The sequence below is a fragment of the Pomacea canaliculata genome, linkage group LG10 (genome assembly GCF_003073045.1).
Source record: "Pomacea canaliculata isolate SZHN2017 linkage group LG10, ASM307304v1, whole genome shotgun sequence".
NCBI lineage: Eukaryota > Metazoa > Mollusca > Gastropoda > Architaenioglossa > Ampullariidae > Pomacea > Pomacea canaliculata.
In genome coordinates, this window is record NC_037599.1 from 18016468 (window position 1) to 18042247 (window position 25780).

The 25780-nt window shown below is 42.3% G+C and overlaps 1 protein-coding gene across 1 annotated transcript in view; it reads right to left on the reverse strand.

Annotated features, from left to right (window-relative positions):
• The window catches only part of LOC112573859 (orexin receptor type 2-like), a 96192-nt gene that overhangs the window by 12055 nt on the left and 58357 nt on the right, over positions 1-25780 (reverse strand). The window contains exon 4 of the mRNA XM_025254505.1: positions 458-1495. Coding sequence (XP_025110290.1) covers positions 458-883 — 426 coding nt within the window. The 5' untranslated portion in view covers positions 884-1495. The remainder of the gene's footprint in view (positions 1-457; positions 1496-25780) is intronic.

The following is a 25780-nucleotide window of genomic DNA, read 5'->3' on the forward strand; positions in this document are numbered from 1 at the left end:
CTAATATTTGAAGCAGGCTGGAGGATAAAAGTCCCAAAGTAAACAATAAGAAAACTCTATCTGTAATTTTAAAAGTTCAGCTACGTAAATAGTAGATGCTTCATGGATCTCAAGATTATTTATTGTAATATTTGTGACCGTCAGCTTACTTTGGGACAAAGAACAGGTAAATCACTGTCATCGGCCTTTAATAGTTGTCACAGCAACAGCCATCCCGTCTCTTTCTCTCTCTCACTCACACACACAAGCAGGTTAAGTCTCAAATTACGAGGATTTTTTAACAAAACAAGAACTAATGTTACTTGAACTGTGTGCTATCTACACTGTCCCAGTTCATGTGTTCTGTAATGTCCAAGTCACGTGTGTCATCCCACTGTCCCAGTCCCTTGTATTTGTCTAGTGTCCCAGTCTACTACATCAGTTCGTCTACCGTATCTTCTGATAGTCTCCAAGTCACCTGAAGAAAAAGCAGAGCTTTACACATGACAGCGCCCATGAACCAGGTGTTGGACACGTCCTGCACCAGCGTGGGCGGCAGGCACAGGAGGATGACCATGAAGTCGCCAACGGCGAGGTTGACGATGAAGACGTTGGTGACGGTGCGCATGTTGTGGTTGCGCCACACGGCGAAGCACACCAGCGAGTTGCCAACGAGGCCGACGATGAAGGTGATGGTGTAGAGGACAATGAAGAACCACTCGTAATCCTCAGGGTAGATGTGCTCCCAGACAGCATTCTCGTACTCATCGACGCTGTAGCAATACTCATTCCAGCACTCGGTGCTGTTGCTGGTGACGTTGTCCACGTCGGATTGTGTTGTTGTTGTTGTTGTTGACATGTTGGTGAGTGCAAGTTCAACATCCATGGGGAGAGTGGCAGCCATGGTGGGGTTTGTTTGGAGCTGGGACAGAGGACGACGGAGGTTGTGTTGGTCCTGCTGGACTCAGAAAAAATGAAGACGCCCCCTAGCTTTATGTCTTCTTTGTTCTTCTCTGGCGGTTCGTGAAGTTCGGTACACTTTTAAAACAGGCTTTTAGTGGAACCGTTACAAATATCTAAAAGCCATTGTCAGTGATCTTTACAAAATGTTAAAGAGACAAGCTCAAGACAAATCTTCTGCCACAGAAACAATGTCTATTTTAAATTTTCTCACTTTTATAAATGACTTTTTATACCTTTATGAAGACACAACCGAGAGTCCGAGCACATATACGGCGATTTCATTTCCAAATAAATCAGTTCTCACATCTACACATTTATAGATGAAGTTCTCTGGTACGAAGGTGGTTATACTGAGATACCTAGCAAGTTGGTTCAAAGCTTTGTAGATGTTCTGCAGATGGTGGGCAGGACTAGCTGACCCTGTCAGCACAGGTTCATCCCTAAAACCCTCAGTACACTAGTGAGCCACTGTTCTTGTTGGTGTGGAGCAGTTGCCTTTACTGAAGAACTTGTTTGTTGCTTACACCAAGGTGCCGTTAACGTCCACGTCTCTCTGAAAAGGAGGAAACATGAATTAAATGGCGCCGTTTCTGTCAGAAAGCCAGTAACGAAGTTAAAAGATCTGAAGATGGAAATGATTGGTTTGGTGTCGGGCCAGGCAAAATGCAGTTTAATGTTGTTCCGTATGCTGCATCAGAACAAACTGGCTAAGTGCCCTTAATGCCTTCCATTCTCTCCTTGCGTGCGAGCCATCAAGGTTTTGGAAGCTACATAATGAGTCCTAGAATATTCTTCACATATAATCAAATAATTACATGACTACCTTTTAAGTATGTTCATCCAACCTGTCCTTATTTTAGTCATGTTTTATGTGATTACAATAGTCTAATACTTTGGCGGCCTGGTGGCGTATGGAGAAAGCTCGTGTCACCAGTTTTAAAGGGAATCGTGTGTCCTGCGTTCAAATCTCATGTAGGGCACACTCTTGTTTTTATGCATGTGACATGTATACACAAGCGGCTGCTTGGCTGGACCACTTGGCTGGAGATCAGTCTCTGCTTGTGTGACTACTGAATGTGCAAGTGCTTGCCCTTACATCTTTTTCTCTTTACTGAATGTCTTTTGAGAGACAATTGTTGTTTAGTCCTTGTTACTCCCCGAGGAGAATATGGCCGCTGTGAGAGACAATTACTGATTTGGATTTTTATTTTGCTTTGCATTGTTTGTTTGGTGAGTGTGCCGGCTTTTAGCACAGAAACATTATTGTTGGTGCACACGAGGTCTGTGGCTTCCAACTAAACTTAATGTTGGGCACGAAGTGCGGAGTTGGATGTGAGTGAGCAATGAATGACAGGGTGAGCCTTTGAGTGAGTGAGCAGAGAAACAAGCCAGGTGTTAGAGGGAAAACCGATCTTTTTTCAACTCAAAATTTTGATCAGACACGATTCTCAACATCAGTATGTATCATTGAAGTCCAACACATTGTAACATGCTTTTATCTTGAAGTGACATATGTGTCCATCAAATATATCTCTCAAATAATCCCAACAGTGAGAGCAGCTGCTTCGTATCGAATGTAAAGCTCCTTCAATGATATCCTATTTCTATAAGTACTAACAGGATAATTAACGGAGAAAGTTTAGTTTCAAGGGATTTAATGTGATTTAATGTGATTACACCATATATAGTATGTTATATAAAGTCGTTGATTACACTGCAGCACATGGCGCAATACTTTAATATATATGTACGTATACTTTTATATATTTTCCCAGTGATATTATTTTGTATTTTAATGATCTATTGTTTTACGAATGTGTTTATAATGTACAGACGTATATATATTTTTTTACACGAACACCATCTCGAATGTAATGCTTTAGATGTGTAATAATCTCTTACGTTTATTTCATTGTTGTATTATTTTCTGTTGATTATAGTAATTTGAATTATAATATTATTTTATTAGATTATATATATTAACTTGCTGCATATATATCTCAGGGGAAGGAGACAAGGTGCTTTTTACCGATCAGACAGGATCATCAAGGATAACTCTTGCCAACGGGCACACAAAAACTTTCTCTCTCCTCACCTGGTGTAGATTATGCGGCTACAGAACCCACGTGATTAATGTTAACGGAACTATATGTAAGTACATGTTCACAATGTTGCTCAGTTGCATGCAAAGGCCAACACCTTAATTTTTGTAAACTCTTTTCCCGCAAATAAGTTGCTTTGTTTTATGGAGGTTTCTAAGTTTGACGGTTAGTGCGCGGTTGGAGTAGAAACTTCTAGATGAGTAGCTTCGCTTGGTCAGTGCCACTCCAATGGTTCATTGAAATATGCAGGGAGATGTCGCCTGGACACGTGACCAGTAGAGTTTACTGCCCTTAAAACCATCAGCCCAGAGAGTCTTCACATTGACCTTCCGATCTTCATCTTGACCTTTCTTTGGAAAGTAGGGCGTGACACAGTTCTCAGAAGCGGCTGACAAGATGGCGACCTGTTCCTGGCGCCTTTCACCAACGGTAACTGCGTTTTAAACATGTCTCACTTGGCGGACTGTAATTGGCAGAAGGAAGAGGTAGAGCCGCTTCCTTGTGAACACACGTGACACGAAACAGAAAGCCACGTGAAACTCTCTTACGAGCCGAGGGCTGCTCGAGCAAAGTGTGATAATTCAATCAACTTTAACGGGGTACTTTGCGTTATCTACCCTGACGAAGCATGACGAAGTACGAAGGAGGTTGCAAGAGGATATTAGTGAAAGGAAGGGGTGGGTCGGCGGGTGGTGGGAACGGAGAAGAAGACGGAAGGGACAACAGCAATGACGTCATTACGTGTCTTGGCAACGGCCGTGTGTTTCTTTTGTGAAAACCGTTGAGGTATATCAAGACTACAGCAATTCCTCAATACATCACACTCGTTAGACCTTTAAATTAAGTATCCCATTAGCCTTTTAAATATCATCAATGGCTTTCCCCTTTCATGACCATGAGCTGATTGTGCAAAATGATCGCATAAAGATAAGGAGTGCGAAGCGAGATTTTCTTTGCTTTTTGTTATGACGAGAAAAGTAATGCTGGCAAGGGAGTTTCCATTACCCATTCAAAGTTGAAACACTCCGGCTTTTTTCAAACTGACCAATCAAAAAGGACAACGTGCTCTGTACAAACATCATTTCCGGTCGAAAGCGACAACAGCGGTGCGCGCTCACATACCGGTAACTTAGTTAACCCTCTACACTCGCTCCGGACACACCTTTCACGTCCATCGTACTGCCGCACAACGTGGCAGCTACGTTCTTCCTGTTAGTTGCCAGCGCGCATTAACGTCTGAGCTAATTTAAGTCTCCGCACGTTCTCCTTGTGTGCGCCGTTTTCAGAAGAAAAAAAAACCCTCGCGAGAATCCCAAGAGGGTTAGGCTTTTTGGCTTCCCAGCAGCCACTGAGCAGGTGAAATCAACTTTCCAGCCCCCTTACACCGTCTATCAGTTTATTTTGCCCAGTTAGAGAGGGTCCCTCGCTTTCATTCAGGCCTCAAGGCTGCCTTTACGGGCCTTATTGACTCGGAGAGCGGACAGCTGGGCGGAAGGCTTGGACGCCTAAATAGCGGCGGTAAAAAGTCTTTTGGCCGCAGGCGCTGAGGGCTAATGTTCTCAGACAGCTCTCTGGACAAAGTCGACATGACGCGAGAAGAACCAATATTCAATTAGGCGCCCGAGAGGAGTGACACGTGGCCAAGGCAATTTTATTTCTCCTAGATGCTCACCCACCCCCGCACCTTAACAATCAAACTCTACCCTCTTCCATTCTACCCTTCCTTGTATTGCAGCCCACCACACTACCGTGACTCGCCTCCTCCTCCTCCAACCCTCCCAACCACGTGGTTAGTACAATGAGGGGAGTATCCGTCAAAGTCAAAGAATACTTCTTCACGATCTTCTCTTACTCTTTAAATTCGAATGCAATAACGTCTGTCCCATACTCAACACCTGTGTCAAATAATTTAACTCTGTGTCAGCATTAGTTATCTGTCTCTCCCTCAAATGCAGGTCTTCATTGCCAGTTGGCAGAGTGTAGGAAGCAAATATGTTCAAGTATGTAAGTCTGTGTGTGCCTGACAATTGCAACTTGTATAGTTTATGGTCTGCTCTAATATTTTTCTCAGAATAAAAACTCGTCCAGAAAAAAAATTCTTCTTCAAAAACCAATCTGAGTTGTGAAAACAAATATTTGAAATTGTGAATTAAGTCGTTGATGGTGCTTTTATATCAGGGGCGAGATTCGTTCGGGAGGCTGCGCAGCGCCACCTGTGAGCTGAGGGAACATTACTTTTTTTTTAGATGCTCTAGAGACCAATCAGAACACAAAGAAACAAGAGAGGAAGAAACTTAACTTGCGCTGAAAGCATTTTTTTAAAAAAAAACAACTCAGAAAACTGGGGATCAAAGAACATATACATTCAGCTTATGAACAAGTTTCTAGTCGTTCTCATCTTGTTATCTGCTTAAGTTTTGCTTTGCATGCGTGTAGACGTGTGCATATATATATACACACGAGAGAGAAAGATACAGGCAGATTGTGAGTGGTTGGATGTGAGAAATAAATTTCCCGAGAAATTACACGCACACACACAGACACGAAGCAGACACTAAGAGTGCCAGACAAATGGATGTACACCCTGGTGGGCGAAAGCTAATGCATCAGTTCTTTGATTTCCGTGAAATTTCGGAAACCAACCTGATAGCAGGAGAGATAGCATGACGAAAACTAATACCTTCGGGAAGGGGAGAAAATTGTTGTCGCTGGAAACTTGAAATGTATGCGCCATGGAGATGCGAGGTAGGTAAGTACGGACGGACGAGGCTGAAAGCTTTGATAATTTGAAGTACATTTTCGTGACCAACAACTTCACGAAGTGTGCATATCTGGAAATAACATTGATCAAAATGTAAGGTTTATTTCACTGCTGCCACGATACACTTACAAAATAGAAGAAAAGCGCGGGTTTATCAAGTTTAAATGTCGAAACTGGAAGGTGTTGGCTTCCGAAGGAAGTGGTCGCAGCCATCGTCAGGTGTACACCCAGAACAGCAGGGGATCCACATCCTGTCTCTACTCAGCCTCACAACATCATCATTGTCCAAGTAAAATGCAATAAAGGCAGTACTGAAAAAAAAGACAACTTTGCTGCACTCGGTGACTAGTCCCCAAGGTAGGTTCAGATTCTCACAAGCAATGGACAGGATTGGCAGGTTGGCGAAACCAAAGGAGCTATAAATTCTAGAGTTTGCGCAGAACCATAACCTTAACTTTGCCAATATCCTATGATCCTAACAGAAATTGAGGAGGGCAACTGGACACTCGCCAGATACCGTCCATACCAGGTCGACCTCATGCTGCTCTAGAGTCTAGACCAGAGATTATTGCAACAGTGAGCTCCCCTGATTTGGTCATGTGACCTGGAATGACACTTTGTCGAAGACCATTCATCAATGTACCTTGGATGGTGGTCGAAGCCGTGGCTTACAAATGTGAAGGATTGGACTGGTCGTCCTGTGCAGGACCTGCTCACTATTGCCCAATACACAAGTCAAGGTAAAAGTGACTGACAGTGAGATAAAAATCACAGTAAAATGAAACATGGTAAGTTACAAGTAATTTTGGGGAGGTAATGTTTGAAAATGATGAAGGTCTCATATTTGGGATTCAAATTATTTATTTAAAATTTTATAGCAGTTTTTAGTTGTTTTTCCATCCTTTAATTTTAATGATGTAATTTGTTTTTATGTTGTTTTGGGGTTTCCCAGTCAGTGCTCAAATAAATTTCCTTAGCTCTTGGGACCAATAAGAAGTGAAGTATAAGTGGCTCATCATTCCTAGGATCACGGCATTCAAGAGCGGAACCCTCCCTCTCTTCAGCCCACCCTGATAAGCCGGGGTTAGTCCTACGTGCAGGCAGGAGATTTTTACGAACTAGCAACCTTTAATTCGATGTGGACAGGTACACTTAACCATAAGGCTTACCTTTCCCCCTCCGCAATTGATAAGGGGAATCTAGTGTTTCACATCTTTGTGAGGATACGGGTATTGACGGGAGTTGCAGGTAGTGTGGGGTGGCGAAGTCTAAGTCAACGTCCAGAAACAAATTCTAATCATCAGACGCGAGAAAATAGGAGATAACACGCTTAGTATTTTCATGGTTGCTGAGGCAGGGGGAGGGAGGACAGAGGTTGTGTGTGTGTGTTGAGGTGGGGGACGGGTATTCTCTCTGTTTACATGAAGTCAGTTTGAATGGTTGGCTGCCAGCGACGTCTGTATTTAACTCCACGCCTTGGGTTGGCTCGGTGTTTACCTTCCTGCAGGCCGCCGCCAGGAGAGTGGATCTGTTGTCTGTAGGGGCACTCCAGTTTATGGCACATTACCAGGCTGAACGCCCCTGCCAGATGGCTGAAACTATTGTTCAGACGGGCCAGAAACGGGTAGATCTCTTAGCTCTATATTCTACCCTCCCTACAGGACAGTTGCAGCACCTTGTTATTCTTTTGCAACGGACCGTGACTTCAATCATTTATGTTCCTTTCCTGTAAAAGTCTCGGCTCAGTTCGTTCTTATTTCACGAAGGAGAACAGATGTTTCCTTAACTATGCAAAGAAAGAAAAATCTTGAAAAATAATAAAAGTGGTTGCCTGTAAGCAAAAAATATTCATTTTAGTGCTTGCATGATTTCTTCTGATGCATAACCATACAAAATTATTGTCTTTCCGGAGATGTCACATGAATACAGAACCTGCTCTGTCAATAAAAAAATAACAAAGCAAGATAATCTTCATCATGGGGTGGCTATAAAGCTATCTCCACTCTCCTATTTACATTAAAAGAGTGATGTCCGTTTATTGGTTCGATCCATTCATCTCAACTTTCCCCACGCGCACCCCCGACTTCCTGTTGCCCATTTCCTGCCTCCGTGTGATGAGTGATGCTAGTCATTCTGTTCAGATGTGCCAGGACAACACAGCCACGTGTACAAGTGAGCGAGCTAGCGAGAGGAACTGGCTGTGAACAAATTTGAGGTGGAAATCCAGCAAACACAAGTTGGGTCCTCGACTGCAGTCGGTGAGTTAGGGTCATCAGCCTCCCCTTCGTGACCGGGAATTCAATTCGGCACGCCCTGCTCTCATCCTCGCGCTCTGGAAACTATTATGGTTGACGCTGATGAAGATGTTAGGCATCGGTCGAGGTTGTTGCTGTTCAGAAAGATGTGACGACGTGAAAAGAGAGGAAGACAAAGGAGGGGATGAGAAGTCTTCCAGGTGAAGCTCTCGTGCATGGAGTAAGCGGATGAAGGACATGCTTTCGGAAAACTTGCGGAAGATGATGGATGCTAAGTGGTCACAAGAAAGTACGCCAGGTTTTTCTGCAACTTTTTCGTCCTCTAACCCCTCCTCATCTTCAAAAAGAAACCTTCAAGTGGTTGTACGTTTCATCCACTTTATTTACACGTTCAAGGCGCACATCCCAACCACTCATCCACTGTACACGCACCACTTGCAGCCCTCCCGTCCTCATCAAGATTCTAGCTGTCACTGTCCCTTCACTCTTTGTGTCTCTTCCTGTCTCTTCCTGTCTTGCCCTGTCGCTGTCTCTCATCTCTCTTGTCTGACTGTCCTCTTCTTCGCACGCGCCGCACGTTCCTGCTTACGTCACCGAGTCCGACATGTTTCTTCCATCGCCCTCGCTCTTTCGAGAATTTCATCAAAAGCTAGAGTCTTCATTCCGCAAATGCCTCAGAGAATTGTAAACGATGTTTCATCTACTGCTTTATTGTAAGGTGTGGAGAGGTTTCACTGACAGTATTCTCCATCATCATCGTCGTCGTCGTCGTCTTATTCCTCCTTGATCGTTTTCTTTTCTCCTTCTTTTAAAAAGTAGATTGTAGGTTCTTCCATCTCTCTTGCCTTGTATTGTGTTCCAGCCCTTACTTCACATGGAAAATACGTTTTGTAAATAATAATAATTTATTATTTCACTGTTGTTATTATTGGCTGCAACCAATGAGATAAAAATGTGAGGAATTGTGTGACTGACGGTTAGGAAGATTTTTGTGGACAAAAACAATGGTAGCCTTGATGTCTCACGGGTATGTAACACATTTGGCTATTTTCCATTGTCAGAACTTGTCGCAGCGAAGCCACGTGACAGAACAACAAGGACATTATTACTTTCTGTCCTCAGTCCACGTCTTGTCTGACGGGAGCCAGACTATTTCTAATCAGAATTTCTAATGCCGGGGTGGTAGACTTTTAGGACAAACGACTCACAGGTAATACAGACTTGTTTATATCAGCTTGTCTGAATAAATGACAGGGCCTGACATGGAGCTTACTTTATGGGAGGATTATACTGCAGATCATGTTAATGGCATTGTGGCTGTCAGTACTGCCACTGAGGCGTGCCAAGTAATTAAAACAGAACATGGAAAACAATGGGAAAAACAAAGAAAGAAAAGACAGGCAGACGAAGAAAAATGAATTAAACCGGTAAACAGACAAATAAGGGGAAGTAAAGAAAGAATTGAAAAAAAAATGTTTGTGAGAAATAACAAATATTGCCAGGCTCATGTTCATGTTTACTTGAAGGCTGGTTACGCATTCAAGTTCTTGGACAACAAGACCTGGCAAGGCGTCAACAACAAGAGGATGTTTTTTGCTCCTCTGTGTAGCTCACAAATATACTGAATTTCGCCAGACGTGAGTACTGGTGTACCTGAGTATTTGAAGTTAAAGTATTTGAGGTTTTGCAGTCACAGACTTGGGAAAGAATCAGATGTTATCGCCATAGGAAAACCTGGCGTCTGCTACTAAGATATAAATAGATTCTGGGAAAAGAAGACAGTCAGTCAGCAAAGAAGTAACCAACGAGAAAGACACACAGACACATAGTCATGAACACAGACTGATACACAGACATATAGACACAGGGACATAAACACATCGATAGACAGACACATAGGCATGCAAAGAAACACAGACATATAGACAGACAATAGACTGCACATGGACGTTAAAGCACATAGACACACAGACACGTAGACATATAGACACACAGACACATAAAAGCATGGATACATTAATACTAAGATGGTTAGGCATGTAGACTGGCACGTAGACAAGTAGATACACTGCAGAAAACGAGAAAGACTGACTAGATTTTTAATTAAAATTAAAGTGAGGCGCCCTTCCTCAAACAACGAAGAAAACAATACAAATTAGATTAGCTGCGGAGTAGTAGCAAACACTGTTGATGAAGTGAGTAGCTTCATCATGCAAACAATAAACCATGTTGTTGTTGTTCCCGTGCTTCAACAGCTCTCGTGCACAGAGTTGTTACTCAACACACCTGAGAGGTAGTAACGGCACAACACATGCAGGCAGGGTCACCCCCACCTGAAGGGTCAAAGGTCGGCACCAGTGTGGAACTGATCCAGGTATGCCACTGACACCACGGATTGTTGGGGTGGGGGGATAATGATGATGCAGTCTTACTGCGGACCCTAAAGGTTTCAGCAGCAGCCAGCGAGGTAACCGCCAGCAAATTACCCGTAGAAAATTTTAACCAAACAACACAAGCTTTATCACAGATATACAAACGCAGGCACACATACACGTACGTGCACACGTACACACACCCACACATGTGTACGAATGTGGCTGTAAGAGAGCAGACAGTGTGTTTGTGTTTGTGTTGTGTATCTCCAACAATCTCACACACAACCATTTTACATTTGTCTCTGTATAATTTTCAGATTCGCGGCTGACCCGTCGACAAGAACGAAACAAAAGAATCCGTTTTGCGCCATCAATTTTTGTTTCTGTCAATACTACTCGCAATAATCGGGACCCTTGTGTATTCAACACAGACACACACAAAACTCTATCTGTCATTCTTTGTCGGCTTTTGCCTTCCAGTCCTCGTTCTCTCGCCTTCTCTCTCCTATAAAGCTGGTTACAAAAGTGTGAAGAGTTCATACAGTCTGATTGTCTACATCCAGCAAGACCACAAACTACATCAGTGTGTGTGTGTGTTCTCACAGTATTATGCTAGCGCCACCTAGACTTTGCATACAGAAGATGTCAAGGGTGATATTGGTGACTATTTAGTCTTGTAAGTGTTTGGTCTGATGAAATAATGAGAGACAGTCGGTCTGCTGTGTGCAAACTGCAGGAAAGGAAAACCACGCAGAAAGAAGAACGAAGAGCAGACTAAAAGAGAGAGAGAGAGAGAAAAAAAAAAGAGTTGAATTTTGACAAATCTACCCTAGTAGTGCCAGACAATCACAACTTACTGTTGCTTCAATTCTTTTATCTCGGTGATGGAGTTTGTGAAACAAGAGGCGCCAGCAGGGATTTTCGCCACAGGCGTAATAAGACAGGAAATACATTTGGAAGCACGAAAAATGTCGGAAGATCAGCAAATAGCGACATAAATATGAAAATCCGTTTGTATTACAGCAAAGATTTGACAGCACAGTTATACAACTTGGGGGGCAAGACAATAACAGATAATAGTAATAACAACAACAATAAAACAACAGATTTACACTCCCTCATACTGTCACAACTTTGCGGTTTCTCCGGTAACATCGAGGGCTTCTCATGGCTCCAAGGTGAAAGGGCAACAAGATTCTTATCTGGTGTTCTTCTTACACAACTTGTTTAAAGAAATACTAATTAGCTCATTGCGACTCAGTTGTAATCACAATCCTGTCAACACACAGCAACAATCCTGTAAGTGCCAAACAGCAACAATCCTGTCAACACACAGCAACAATCCTGTAAGTGCCAAACAGCAATCCTGTAAGTGTGGAACAATAAACCTCTTTCCAGTTTTACCTGCTGTACGAATGTTTGAAGCGCGTTGTAAATAAATTTGTTACTGAGCTGTAATTTGAATTAACTGGTTACAATTATTTTATTTTGTGTGAAAAATCGAAGTGCGCATGCTCAGCACATTTAATTTCGTGAACTACAGCCAATTCGCACGCAAATAACAGCAATTAGTTTATCTCAGGTTGAGCACCCAATGAAACTGATAACGAAGCCATTGACGATAATGTTTTCTGAAGTCTTCCCTCCTTCTGTTCCCACGAAAGAAAAATGTGCGAGGAAAGACAATCATGGCTGGACAAGGTAGGACACAATGCCGACCAAACGGATACGAGCCAGACAGGCGGAGTGCTGGTAACCATGGCAAATGGAACTGGAACTGATGAGGAGGCCACCGATATGATGGCATCATCAACATGTGGAGACCGGCCAGGGTGTGACATGGACCACCCATTTGCCTCCATTAGGTTACACAAGCTGCAGGCTATGGCAATGCACTTTCAGATAGGAACCTACCACGGTCTTCCATTCTCTAGAAATATCTATTCTATTATCGTCTTGGTTTTGCTTTCATCGTTTATCTTTTTGCTGCATTACTGATTGCCTTCAGGATGCTTCACAGGAGATGCATCTTATGGAGAGAGCATTTTTATAAATGGTGGTAAGCAGTGCACTGAAGTAATTTTAAATTATTGAGCTTGTCTGATTCTTGCTATATAATACCACTTTATGAGTTTGTTAATGAGTTTGTTTGTGTTTGCTCTACAATACCACTACAGGACCATGACCTACATAATCTTTTCAAAAGGTCTTTTGGTGTAAACTCTTTACTTGCAGATTTTTGAAATCATGGATAAATCCAGGTACCATACTTCACAGCCTCTCAAGATATTTTTATTTCATCACAAATCTTTTCCAATAATATTTGGACAATATATTTAAATAAGAAAACTCTCGCTTCCAAAATATTATTAGCAGATTTCTTACCTTGTTTTAAGTGGTAAAAGCTCTCAAAAAATTACTATTACAGTTTGTATATGTGTGCAGGTGTGTATGTAAACACCTATGAAATGAAAAAGTGAAAGAAAACCTTATCCTGTCCGTAAACCAGACTAAATGGAGATATACACCTTCTTTTCTTTAAATACATATTAAACAAACTAACTGATGTGATTTAATGAAAATGAGAGAGACAGAATTAGATGTTAACGCATTGGCAGGTATGAATCACTGATCAGTGATACTCGAGTAGATACGTGTGTGTTTGTGTGCGCGCGAATGTATAGACAGATATGTGTTTGAAGTCAAAATATTAAATACAATTTAGATTAAATATTCCTAGGATATTGGACAAAGTGAAGATCTGAAATATGTTTTACGAAATGAATAAAGTATCTTGTATTTGCCAACTGGGAGAAGTCAGGGGGTCACGGTACGCCACCCGGGTATCGAACCGAACCGGGAACCGCGCCTTCAGGGTTGGACGCAGTCGCTCTACCTGTTAGGCGCTTACTTCTCCCTCCTCTATCCCTGAATATGAAGACAGAACTCTTGAAAACATAGTCTCTATGGTCATTTATTGTCACATTTATCTCCTTTCGTTATTATGCTTGAAAATGTACATTCCTTGACTCTTTATCCGTGTACATTCTCTGTACACATAGTTAAACAAAGGTCTGCATTTACTGTTCTTTCTGCCTCAAACAAAATGAAAAAAAAAATCATATGTGCACACGTGATTGAGGACTAGAGAGAGACAGACAGACAGAAAGAGACAGGGAGAGACAGAGAGAGAATATCGGGAACAATGCATGCTAAAAATTATGGCCGACGGCGTTTTAAGATTTCGGGAAAGAAAATAAAAGATACACAAAAAGATACACCTGAAGCTGCTTTTATGAAGTGACGGAGAAAGTGAGCAGACAGAAGCCGGATACACGTGAACTTCAATGTAAAGGAGAGCAGCGGTACTCGAGTGACGTGCTAAGTGTGTAGGTAGCCATGGTAACCGACGTTGTGTCGGACAATCGTTATTTCTATATTCGATACTTCAGAACTCAAAAGATTGTATTGTGAAAGGAAGATACGAACCTTGCGCCTCGAAACACACGTGAAAAGTTGGCTTGGAGACGGAGAGGCATCAGTAAGATCCAACGGGAAATTTTAGTGAAACACGATTTGATGCACGGGTGGCGATGGCGCACAACTTCCACCTGGCTTCTAACGCTGACTTGAAGACTGTCATTACACCTAACAGCGAGGCAGACAGGTGTGAGGGAGGACTTCGCGAGGCAGCACTCAGACGGGGACTGAGGTGAGCCGGCAGGTAGACTCACTGTCAAGGCGTGGGACGGAGAGCTGGGTAGACAATCAGCGAGGGAGAGGGGAGGGCTGAGGGTGAAGTAGACTTGCTAATTTAACGATATCAGTGGCGATGCCAGCCTCGTTCAGCCCCCAGACTCCCCCTCCTCATCCAAGTTGTCTCCTCCACTCCCTCCCCGCCCCCGCCCGGTCATCATCTTCATACGCAAGCGACTGTGCTTGCGCGTGGGGGCGCGTGCGCGCGCAGATGCCAGTGGGCGTTGTTCGAATGTATTGATAGGAGTGAAAACTTTGTTTTGTTTGATAAAGTGCAAGGATTTTCGACATACACCTCCCGCCCTTTTCTCGAGGTCCACGCCTACAAACATGACCATGCAATGGAAGAAGTCACAATCATGACGTCATGCTTGTCCAGAGATTCGCCTAATTAACATATGGTCCCAGCTCTCCCCTGGTAATAACAACATAAACATATCCATGTACAATCCCGACTTCTGTGGTGTTGACATTGACCTGGGTTCTTAAATAAAAAATAAAAAACAGAAAGCTGATATCGCATGTTAAGTATACGAAGCATGCACACAGACTAGTTCGATTCCCGTTCTGCGCCGCGTGCTTCCACAACTGAGCCAACTGCACGAAGAGTAACTCACTCCTGAGTAAGTAGGGAAAGTAAGCCAAGGAGGGAGAGGAGATGGGGACCACCTTGACGACAAGCCAGTAGTAGGAGAAGTCTGTGTGTATTCACAGTCTCAGCAAATCCAAACTATTTGTCCAATCCTCAACAAATTTTGTAGAACTGCTTCTTCTTTTGTCTACTTGAAACTCCTAGACTATGTTTCGTTCGTGCATTTTGCGCCTGGGCATCTGTACTTCGCCGTTTATTTTACCCGTGTAAGATGTTTACTCTCTGCCCCCGTCCACTGCGGATTTTTTTCCTTAAGTGATGAAGGAATCAACTTCGGGCAATATTCGTCTCATTTCCGCTTGTATCTTCGATGGCTAATGTTGCTCTCAAATCTCATCGTGGATTTTTTTAATAAATATATTTTTTAATAAAAATGCTAGTGGACTGGATTGTCGGTGTCTGCTGTTCACTTTGCTGTTCACTTAGCTGATATGGGGTGTAGTGTAGTTTATGCCTTTTATCTCCATGATTAGTAAATAGCTAAACTTTCTACACATAAAATGAATAAAGAAGTCAAAATGGTATCTCCTTGCTGCGAATTTCTCTCTCTATCTCCTCGTCCCTCGTGAAAACAAGTTAGTGCAGACAGTCAGCCGGCCATGAAGCTGTCACGTCACTCACGAGACACTTACTCGCACGTCACGCCCATCAAAAGCAGGTTTAGTGCGCAGCCGCGTCACACTGCCTGTAAATTAATGCGCATTTCCTTCTCACGAAGGTGGCGACACCTGTATTTTCCACGTCCAATTCCGTTATTCTTCCTCTTCGTAAAGGCTTAGTAAGGCGTGAGTTTTTTTTAATGACACATACACGCTTTTATAAAATACCGTTTCCTGAACTAGGACTAGATTACTCTTTATTCTCGAGATACATTTCTACAAACATCAACACGGGCAGAAATAAATAAACAACACGTGCGTCAGGGTTTGTACATGGATGCCTTTACTTTGTGCCCACGAGCTATGAGATGACTTGGACTAACGACAGTTCACGAAGTTTGAACCTTAATAATATTCGAGGTTTTCATATATGGACGATCATCAAATGACCATCTGACCCATGCTCATTGTCAGGTGTCATCTTGTTTCTAAACTTTAATGTTAAAGATACAGAGGAAGATATCTATGCAGTTCAGAATAATTATTCCACGGAATAGACAGGTTGGAATATCACAGCGGAAATCAAGTGCTGGGAGGTGCAGATCTTATCTTTTATATTCTTGAAAGCGGAAGTGCATAAGCTTTTGGAAGCCCCCAGAAGGGACAATAACCAATCATTCATTCCCTTGACTGTTACGAGCCGATGTATGATGACATGCAGTTCGTTGGGGAGACTGGAGGACGCAGTGGACGACAAGGACCTATGGATTATTTTTTATCTGTATCAGCAAGCAGACCCCACGTCTGTAGTCAGGCGGCGAGTAGAAACATGACGTTCTGTCTCTGAAGCCCAGGGGACCGGTCGTCCAAACAACAACGAGTGACGAACCGCACCCGAGCACCCGGTAATTCAATGATGTCTGCCTGCACTTCAATCGTCTGCGCCAGGATTCTCCTGCCCTTTCCCTCCCTCACCCCAGGGGAGAGCAAACACAGCACAGGGAAAGACAATACGACGGTTTGGTCGTGGACCCCGGAGGGAAGCAAAGTCTCATAACGAGCGGCGATGTCTGGGGAGTAAGTGCAAGCGCAGAGGTTGAGGTACAAGCGTGACGTCAAAGGTTTCCACGTGGTGGCGCGCGGGACAGTGCGGCTGACGTAGGCACATTCTTGGAAAGCCAGTAGAAGTGACAGGCGAAGAACCATCCATGGAAAAGACGGGAAAGGTCTGAGCTGGAGGACAGACAGCGTGTGACTGATGATGGTGATGGGGAGGGAGAGCTGGAGGAAGGGGAGGACAGTATTGAGGATGAGATCGGACAGCTGCATCTTGTTTCGATTTGCTTCACCTCAAGCAGTCGATGCACATCGGAGTCAGATTATCTGATGATGAGGACTAGAACGCCTTGACGACAACGATGAAGATTAAAAGAACGATTAGAAATATAAAGAAAGAATAAAAGGATGGAAAAAAGAATATTGGATGAATGAAATGATTTATAATATCATGAACTACAAAAAAGAAAGATATAAACAAGGAATAAATACAAGTACCCAAGCACTCACACACAAAAGTAAGAAAAGAAATTTTTTAAAAAATGAGAGAAAGAGGAAACAAATTAATAAAAATAAAAAGAACAAAAGAATGTAAAAACGATACAACAAACAAAAATGAACAAAAGAATAAATAAATGAAAAGTAAAAAGAAAAACACTAAAGAAGGAACGCACGCACACACGAAGAAAAGAATAAAAAAAGAAAGAATAAAAAACGGAAAATGAATAAACGAACAAAAGAAAAAGGACTCCACATGCAAGGTGAGTGATGCGCCTGTAGACTGGTTGGTTGAAACCAGTGGAAGCCAACTTTTTCAAGTGTGCACTTTTTTCTGCATGTTATCATCGCTTTCCTTGCCACAAACATCACTCGCAATGAGTGGCAAGGCTTTCTTGGCGATAGACAGATAAGTAAGGGGAGACCTCCAGCCTCTCGGTGTACACCAGTAGACAATAAGCTAGAGAATGCCGTAGGTGAACAGGAGGAAAAGAAGAAGGTCTGAAGTGTGAGGGTGAGATAAGAAGAGTAATTGAGTAGCTGCACGGCGCAGTGATTTGCTCTTGTCATCTCGGGAAGAAGCGAGGAGAAAAAAAACAGTTGCAAGACGTATTTCATGTTCCTTTTGTTGCGAAAGTCGTTATTTTTTCTGCTTGTATTTTCAGTTCGCTGGCTGCAGACAGGGAAGGCAGCTACATCCGACTGTGACCTTTCCTGTTTTCTTTATTCTTCCCATGCAACAAAAGTCGCGCGATCACACATACACACACACTAACATATTCATTCAGAATAACACACACTAACATAGAAACACTCGCTCTCAAGAACGCTTACTCACTCACAAAGACACAGACTCTCTCCCGAAAACACACACACACACAGAACATTCGTCTTCTCTCGAGGTGAAGGTATTACATCAGTAATAGCGTCAGTGACGACGGATACGATGATCTACAAGAGACAAGAAGCATGCCAACGGACTCGCCCATGGTACTATAATGACGTCACACAGTCGTGTGGCTGTAAGAACGTGCAATCCGAGCGCATACCCCACCTCCACACACACACACCCGCTACCACACTTCCTCTAAATTTCATTTATCTTTTTTTTTAATTTCCGTATAGATGACAGTTTATGAGTTGGAGACTTCCCAAACGGTTTCTCTTTTTCTGTACATTGTTCCAGATGACGTCACACCTTGCCTCTACAGATGTAAACAAGTGGTTTAAATAAACCAGCGAGATGGAGCTAGGCAGATACATTAAGTCAGTGTAGTTGCCAATCCTGAGAAAAAGAAAAGAAAAAAGAAGACCCAGCAGGTTGGGAACGATCACCAGTCTGCACCCAGTCGCATCACTACAGGAGCTAAATATTTAGAAGCCACGCTCTAATTAACCCTTGAAAAGCGTTAATAATTAACAGCTAGCTTCTAAACACCTTCAAAACTTGACATAAGAGTCTGTAATATGCTTGTCTGGGGAGAGGGCTGCAAGAGTCAGGTGATTTAATTTGCCGAAACGCCGTAGGATGTGGTTAATTTTCCCCAATTTGTAATTTCCTTTGTTGTCAGCTTCAGAGGATGTTCATAACTTCAAAAAAAAAAATTACAGGAAAAATGTATGAACAAATACAGTCAATGAACAACGTATTTAACCAAACTTTGCTTGGACACTGCCTCCAAGAAGAAGAGGAAGAATTCATGTCCAAGTGACATTGCACGACAAACATGATGTGCGCCACCTACTCGACAAATCACACACACACACATGTAACTTCCACCACGGACTGAATACTACTTACACCTCAGCTTTCCTCGCCCCCCACGAAGTGCTGTGATATCGTGCAAATCGACCTGTCACGTGATGCGCCGTTAAACCTCCTTCATCTTTGTCACGTGCATCTTTTTTCACGGACTCGTCTAACAGCTGCGAGGCTCCATCGTGGCGGTGCGACTCATGTTAGTGCTTGATGTTACTTGTCTACAATCTATACGATGGTCCAGACAAGCTCCTATCTTCTATTCTCACATTCCAATCGCTGTGTCATCCAAATTGCTTGCCTGCCAATTCACTGAATTGTGACGTGACGCCACTTCCTGTCACGCGCTAAAGTATGGCCGCCATATATCTACGTCCGCGTTAGTTGATACTTTTCATACAATGCACAGAATTATTAACTACTTTTTTTTCAAAGCACACGTACCTGTGATTTTCACACACACACACACACCTTGCCTAAAATTATAGCCACAACAAAATAACTTTTGTGAATATTTCGGAAGTTGAAGTTTCCAGTCTTTTTATAGCTTCTCTACTCAAACTTCTCCTCTTTGTTTGTGTGATTACTTTGTTGTCAAGGTTGTAGTGGTTTTCTTTAACATCATCTGCTGGTCAACGTCTGCTTCCATTTTTGATAATCTATCTAAAACAGACAGGATGGAACGAAGGAAAGAAAATGTCTTGAAAAGCTCAGACAATGAGTGCGCCGGTCTCCGCACTCATAGCAACCTCGACACCCGAGAACTTCAAAAACTCTTCACAAGAGAAATTCTACAAGAGAGCGAGCAGCTGCGCAGACACAAATCTACCTGTGGGAAAGGTAGAAAGCACATCAATGTCTGGCACACGTGTACTACCATCAACCTTGCTGTTCTATGTGTTGTACAGATGTCGGAATGCTTCAGAAAATATGTTGCCTTTTACCTGAGTTACCTTTTCTTGCTTGCCAGTTACCCCTTTGGCCTTTTTGTTTGCCTTCTCTCTTTCTTTTATCTCTTTTCCTTATTTTTTTCTCTTTTTTATTCGTTTGTTCGATCATTCCTTCTTTCATTCCCTTACCTTTAGAAGTAATTAAACTTGAGCACGCCGCTCTGTGAGCTAATGAAAGTTTTTGTTGAGAGGATAACACATGTCGCTTAGCAAGTCTGCCAGAAGCAAATGGAGACAGAAAAACAACTTTTTTGGAGATCTTTCAAATCCAAAAAAGCAGGATGAGTTGTAGAAAGTGTGGTCTTCAAAAATTTCAATGAAACTCGCCTTAAAATGGTTCTGGAAAGTGGCTTTGAGTTTGATATGGCAGATGGACATTAGGGAGCCTTGCTGAAACCACTGCAGAACTGGATTTTGCGGTGTAACACGGAACTTGTGTTTAAAAAAAATTTATAACAAAAAAGAACAGACGATAACGATAGTGAGATGGAGAGAGAGACAGACGGACACACACACACATGCGCGGATTTATACAAAACAGAAAGAGAGAATTCTTTCAACTGGCCAATAAATGTGAACAGACATTTCACTTTCCCGAATCAAGAGACTGGGGTGTAGAGAAAGTGGACAAAAACAGATTACGAGGGGACAAGTTGCAGGAAAGGAGTACCGCCAATGTTTGAGACATTGCTCCCTCAGGGTGAGAACCCTGTCAAGTGTCCAGGCTAAGTGAATTTTCCACAAAAGTGTAGGGCGGCTGGAGGCGTGTTGAGATTCTGTAGCTTCTTGCAACAAACTCCGACAACCGGAAGACCTCCATACCCGACTTTTCCCAGACTCGTCCACTGAGGTGTTCGTGTGATTGCGGGGTGTGAATGACATGAGGTGTCTCGTAGACAGGTAATTGTGTCTGTAAACAGAAGGGAAGTGACGTTTGGTATGACGGAAGTGACATTTGATATGACGTCACAGATCTTACATTCGATTGTCGAACCACAGATGCCAACACTACAATCGTTTATGTGGATGTTAATTCCTAAGGCCAGCTTCCCACGGTGTGAGTTGATTGAAAAATGAAATTAGTTACAACTTAGTCTTATGACTTATGATGAAGATACTGTCCAGTTCAAACAAATAAAATAAAATTAGGAAAATAAAATTTATGTTCCAGACAAACTGCGTCTTAGTCACCAGCTTTATTTGGTTATTGAAAATGTCCACTGTGTGAGGTAGCCTTTAGACTCAATGGTATGACGGTTGATATTTCACATTCAGATTTTATCAGGAGGCAAGAGAAAAATAAAGTAAATGTCAAGTTCTATTCTCGAGAGAAGCCGAACTCGCTAACTAGAAAATTGTGAATGATGGATGCAAAACAAAGGCAAAAACAGAAGATAACGAAAATCTTTTTAAGGCAAATCTTATGCATGACAACATACCTAGCGGCTGTAACAGAACATACACTACTCACCAGCAGAATAGACTGAACAGACGGCTAGACTTCCACCTTGACACACATAGCCACTCACATCTGATCTCGGTACCACGTAAGGTCTATGAAAGTAGTCTTAAATGATCGGTCTCAAGTGCAAGTTGGCTTTGTTAAGTTTGGTCTGAGGGTCGACTTGATAACAGTGACTCTCAAGACTCACTTTCAAAACCTTCATACAAACCAGCCAACCGCAAGTTTTGTGCTGGAAGGGTGACATTTTGGCGAGCTATTAACTCGGTTTATAAAAGATTTTGAAGGAACATCAGCCATCACGAAACTTGCCAATCTGTATTACCCAGACGATCGACTTCGGGAACTGTAATGAGAGATGCTTTCCCAGGCTTATCTTCCAGACCATCGATCACGGGTTCAAACTGGTCTGATTGGCACTTTCTGTTTCGATCTTTCTCTCGAAACAAAGAAGCACTGTCTGTATCTCGCAAGTCATTAATCGGTAAAAAGTGTCACTTCAGGAATTCCGTATACTATGATTGGGAATTCGGTAAAGAATGAGAGAAATAGCAAAAGCCTCATAGTGAACAACGAATTACTCTTAAAGTACTTTGATGTGGATAGAAGGGGAACTACCTAAGATTTTACATCAAAACTCTAATGAATCCCAAAGTTTGTATTCAGGAGTGAAGCTCAACTTAAAACTGTACATGCAACCCGGCCCATGATCTCTGTCCGACTGACAGCTTAACACTTAACTTAACTCTATGCAACCAGCTGAAGAAAGAAAGAAAGAAAGAAACAAACAAACAAAGAAACAAACAAACAAACAAAGAAACAAAAGAAAGAAACAAAGAAACAAAAGAAAGAAACAAACAAAAAAAAAAAAAAAAAAAAGGAAGGAAACAAAGAAAGAAAGAAACGAAAAGCAAAGAAAAAAGAATTGGAGGAGTTTGTTGCGAAAATGCATTTGTGTAGTCTAGTCTTGACGACCACGACAAGTTTTACAATCAGCTTCCGATCTTATTTCATGTTTAGACAATAGCTTGGCTAAGTGTCTCTCAGAGTTAAGCGTAAATATTGAATGTTGAATGAGTAAACGAAAGAATGGCAACAGCACCAATAACACAAACAATGTAAAGAATATTTTTGTGAGCCCAGGGACAACTGTAACACTTACTTGTTCTGGGATCTCAGACCTCACAATCGCCACAATCAGCGGTGGAGAAAGTCTCTCTGTTGTGTCAGCCTGTAACAAGAGGAGGCAAGGACTCGTATTTTGCCACATAATGAGTTCGTTGACATTTATTAAAACCGTCTGGAAAAGTAATCAATAATAGACATACACTTCGGTCCTGATTACTGGCCGACAATAACCTGACCCTGCCTATTACTTCATACGCTAGACATGAACTAAATGTTTCACCAGTCTCCCTCCATCTCTCGGGCTTTTTTTTTTTTTTTCTCGGTTTAATGGTTGGACAAGGGGGATACTTGTAACATGAAGAGAGTATATCTCAAAAAGCCTGCAGACTTTATACTCGCATGAACGATTTAGAAACGGTTAGACAGATAGAGGTTTTGTAATGTTGTTAAGTAACTACTGAAGTGCATTTTTTTCCTAGTGGGTGAATCTCAGTGCAAAATACTATTTCCCCAAATTTTGATTTTGACTTCCATGAGTAAAGTACACAGGTTTCGAGACTTTTCTACCAACTGCTACTTAAAAATTATCACCTGCACATACCAAACCCAGGAACAGTGCTGTTGCAATTACTGATATTTTGGACACAAAATTGTTGGGAGACAATTAAAAGTGAAATAGTATTTGTATAGATAACACATCTGCTGATAGATGGATGTGAACTTTCCTTCACCTTCATTTTTTTTTTTCAAATACTGTTGTTGATTTATTTGACATATGGCTTTGTCTGCATTAAGATTGGTGCATCCTGCAGCGACCTCTAACAAAAACAAAATTAATTTTGTGTCTGCATCACTTTTTAGGCACATTTCCTCTCGTCTTTTACATAAATTTCTCTCTGTGTCACATTTTTTCTATTTGTCCTTTCTGTTTTATTTTTCCTTCTGTCAGTGTGTGTGTGTTTGCTTGCATTCCTTTTTTGCGAGTGTTCAAAATATTCTTATCTCTTTATCTATGATAAGATTTATAGAACTCGTATAACAGGTTGATTTGAATGCATGAAAAAAAAAACCTCAACAGTTGTTCCGTTTAAGCCTCCGCAGGAAACTGTGTGAGACACTCAACTGACGGCTGAGACTTCTACCAAAGGCATTGATGTGCCGATGTGTCTTTCTTCATCGTCTTTTCTTCTCACATTCAAGGCTTGGACTTCTCTCGAGACGCTAGTGGCGTCTTGAATAAGACTAAAGAGATGCTCTTAATGGGAAATAACCCCGAGAGGTGAATGACCTCCCTTGAGCCACCTCTCCTTTTGGTGCGGGAATCACAACTGCATGCGATGGCTACAAATTAGTTGTCCTCACCACCACCATCACCACAAGCCCCACCCCACCTTCACCCCACCTTTTTGTTCTCAGCTTCGTGACGGGAACCAGAAGCAAAGCCAAACCCTAGAGAAAACGAATATTAAATAAATAATAATAATTAATAAAAATGCTAAATTTGTAAAGCGCATACTCACATCCTTAAGGAGCATGCTCTTAGCCTTAAAAACAAGAACGAAGCACGGACAGCTTCCTTAGGATGAACAAAGGACTCTGCAAGTGTTGTGGCTTCAAGCGTCCTTCAGCTCCGCGAAGTGCCGAGCACCTTCTTCCCTCCCTCCTGTACCTCTCCCTCCCCTCTTAGTCTAGTGCAAAGAAAGAATCGCAAATAAGTCCGCCATCTTTCTGTAATCTCTGTAACACATACACAAGAGGAAAAGCAGTAAAAAAAAAAAAAAAATTGTTGTCGAAACCTTGTGTGCGTTGTGTTTCCCTCTCGTAAAGTATTAACGCGGCCGCCATGTTCAATGTAGCAAAGACAAAAACAAGCTGATTACGTTTTGTTTATTTATGTACGCATATCTTGTGGAGCTAACAACAATCTTCTGTAGTGTGCAGCTGCTAAGCGGTGTCAGAGTTGCAAAGGAACTCTAAAGTTTGATATTTTATTTATTTTTCTTTTGCTTCTTTGATTTTTTCTTAAAGTCTGCTGATTTCTTTTCTTTTTGTCTGCTCAAGAACGACAACTGAGTCCCCCACGCACCAGTCAAACGAACTACGAAACAGAAAAATCAAAGTCACACCTTTAGAAGATTTTTCTACATAAGGATCAACAACTGTTCCAAAAAAAAGCTACACGAGTTTCTAATCGTTTTATCCTGTCTGTCCACGAAGACACGAAGCATTCCAGCGTCAGGTTGTCGCCCCTGTCAGCCCTTGTCTGGTCAGCAGCCAATAGTGTGTCCGTGGGCGAGTTAACTACTGGCAGCTCGACCGTCGTGGGCGAGACTATTGGAGATTGTGCGGGACAGTTCTGGAGGACCAGTCGGAGTGTAGTTCAGATTTCAAAATATTTCTGTGGTCCGACAACTTTTTTTAATCACTTCGAGGGACGCATGACATTGAGAGTGAAGTGCTCAGACCAGAAAACATATCATTGTTCTCCTTGTTTAGAAAACCAATACAGCATCGAGGCACGTGTTACATAAAAAGACTTCTGGCGGGAATGAAAAATGTCAACAGGCACCTCCAGAAGAAGAAAGAAGTAAATGGAGTAAAAAAAAAAACGAAAGAAATAAAGGGTTGAGAACAGCAATTCCAAGCTAAAAAGTGCTGCCATCATTATCAAGAATATACAAGCTGCTTTTCTTACAGCTCGAGCGAGCTTTGCGGAGTGTGGTTTATTGAGATGAACGTTTCTTGTACGACGACGTTAACGTGCAAGATGCCCCGACCAACCGACCACGTATACAGTCTTTAACCTACTCCCCCGGGTCCTCATGTCGAAGTGACTCCTGCCTGCACACCCTGTCTACCCGAGATCTGGATACTGGCAAGTATGCTTCGTCATTCTGAAGTGGTTACCTTGGCAAAAGGTTTTGTTTAACGGGAATGTGACATTTTTATAACGTGCAGCGAGCCGTTTGGCTCCAAACTTGTATTTTCTAATCCACCTCAGGTCAGTTAATTCCTGTCTTCTGCTTTCACGTGATTCCGAGCTTTCAAGTGAGGTTTGCAGGAGGCGTCATCACTGCTGAACCTTAAACAACCCCAGGTTTAATTAAACATCAAAAGTTTAATATCTTCAAAAGCTAGAGAACACTCGTCTTCACTACCAGATCACGATAACTGAATATCATCCGATGAACCCAATGTATTGGTCCACCTTCTGGCCATCGTGTGTTTACCGAGACACAGCGGGGACACCACCGGTAGTGACGTCACACGGGAGCGAGATTTTGCAGGACTTACATATATGTACAAATCGCCAACTTTGAAATTAGATATAAAAATAATAAGCCGTTGTGTTTCAGGCGCTGAAATTATCTAGAATAATTACATTATCACTACTAAAATCTGACCAATCGGGTGGACTGGTCCTCCATTGAGTTTTCCTAGTCCACTGAAACTCGTGCGAACCGGATGTCAGGGTGCATGTGACT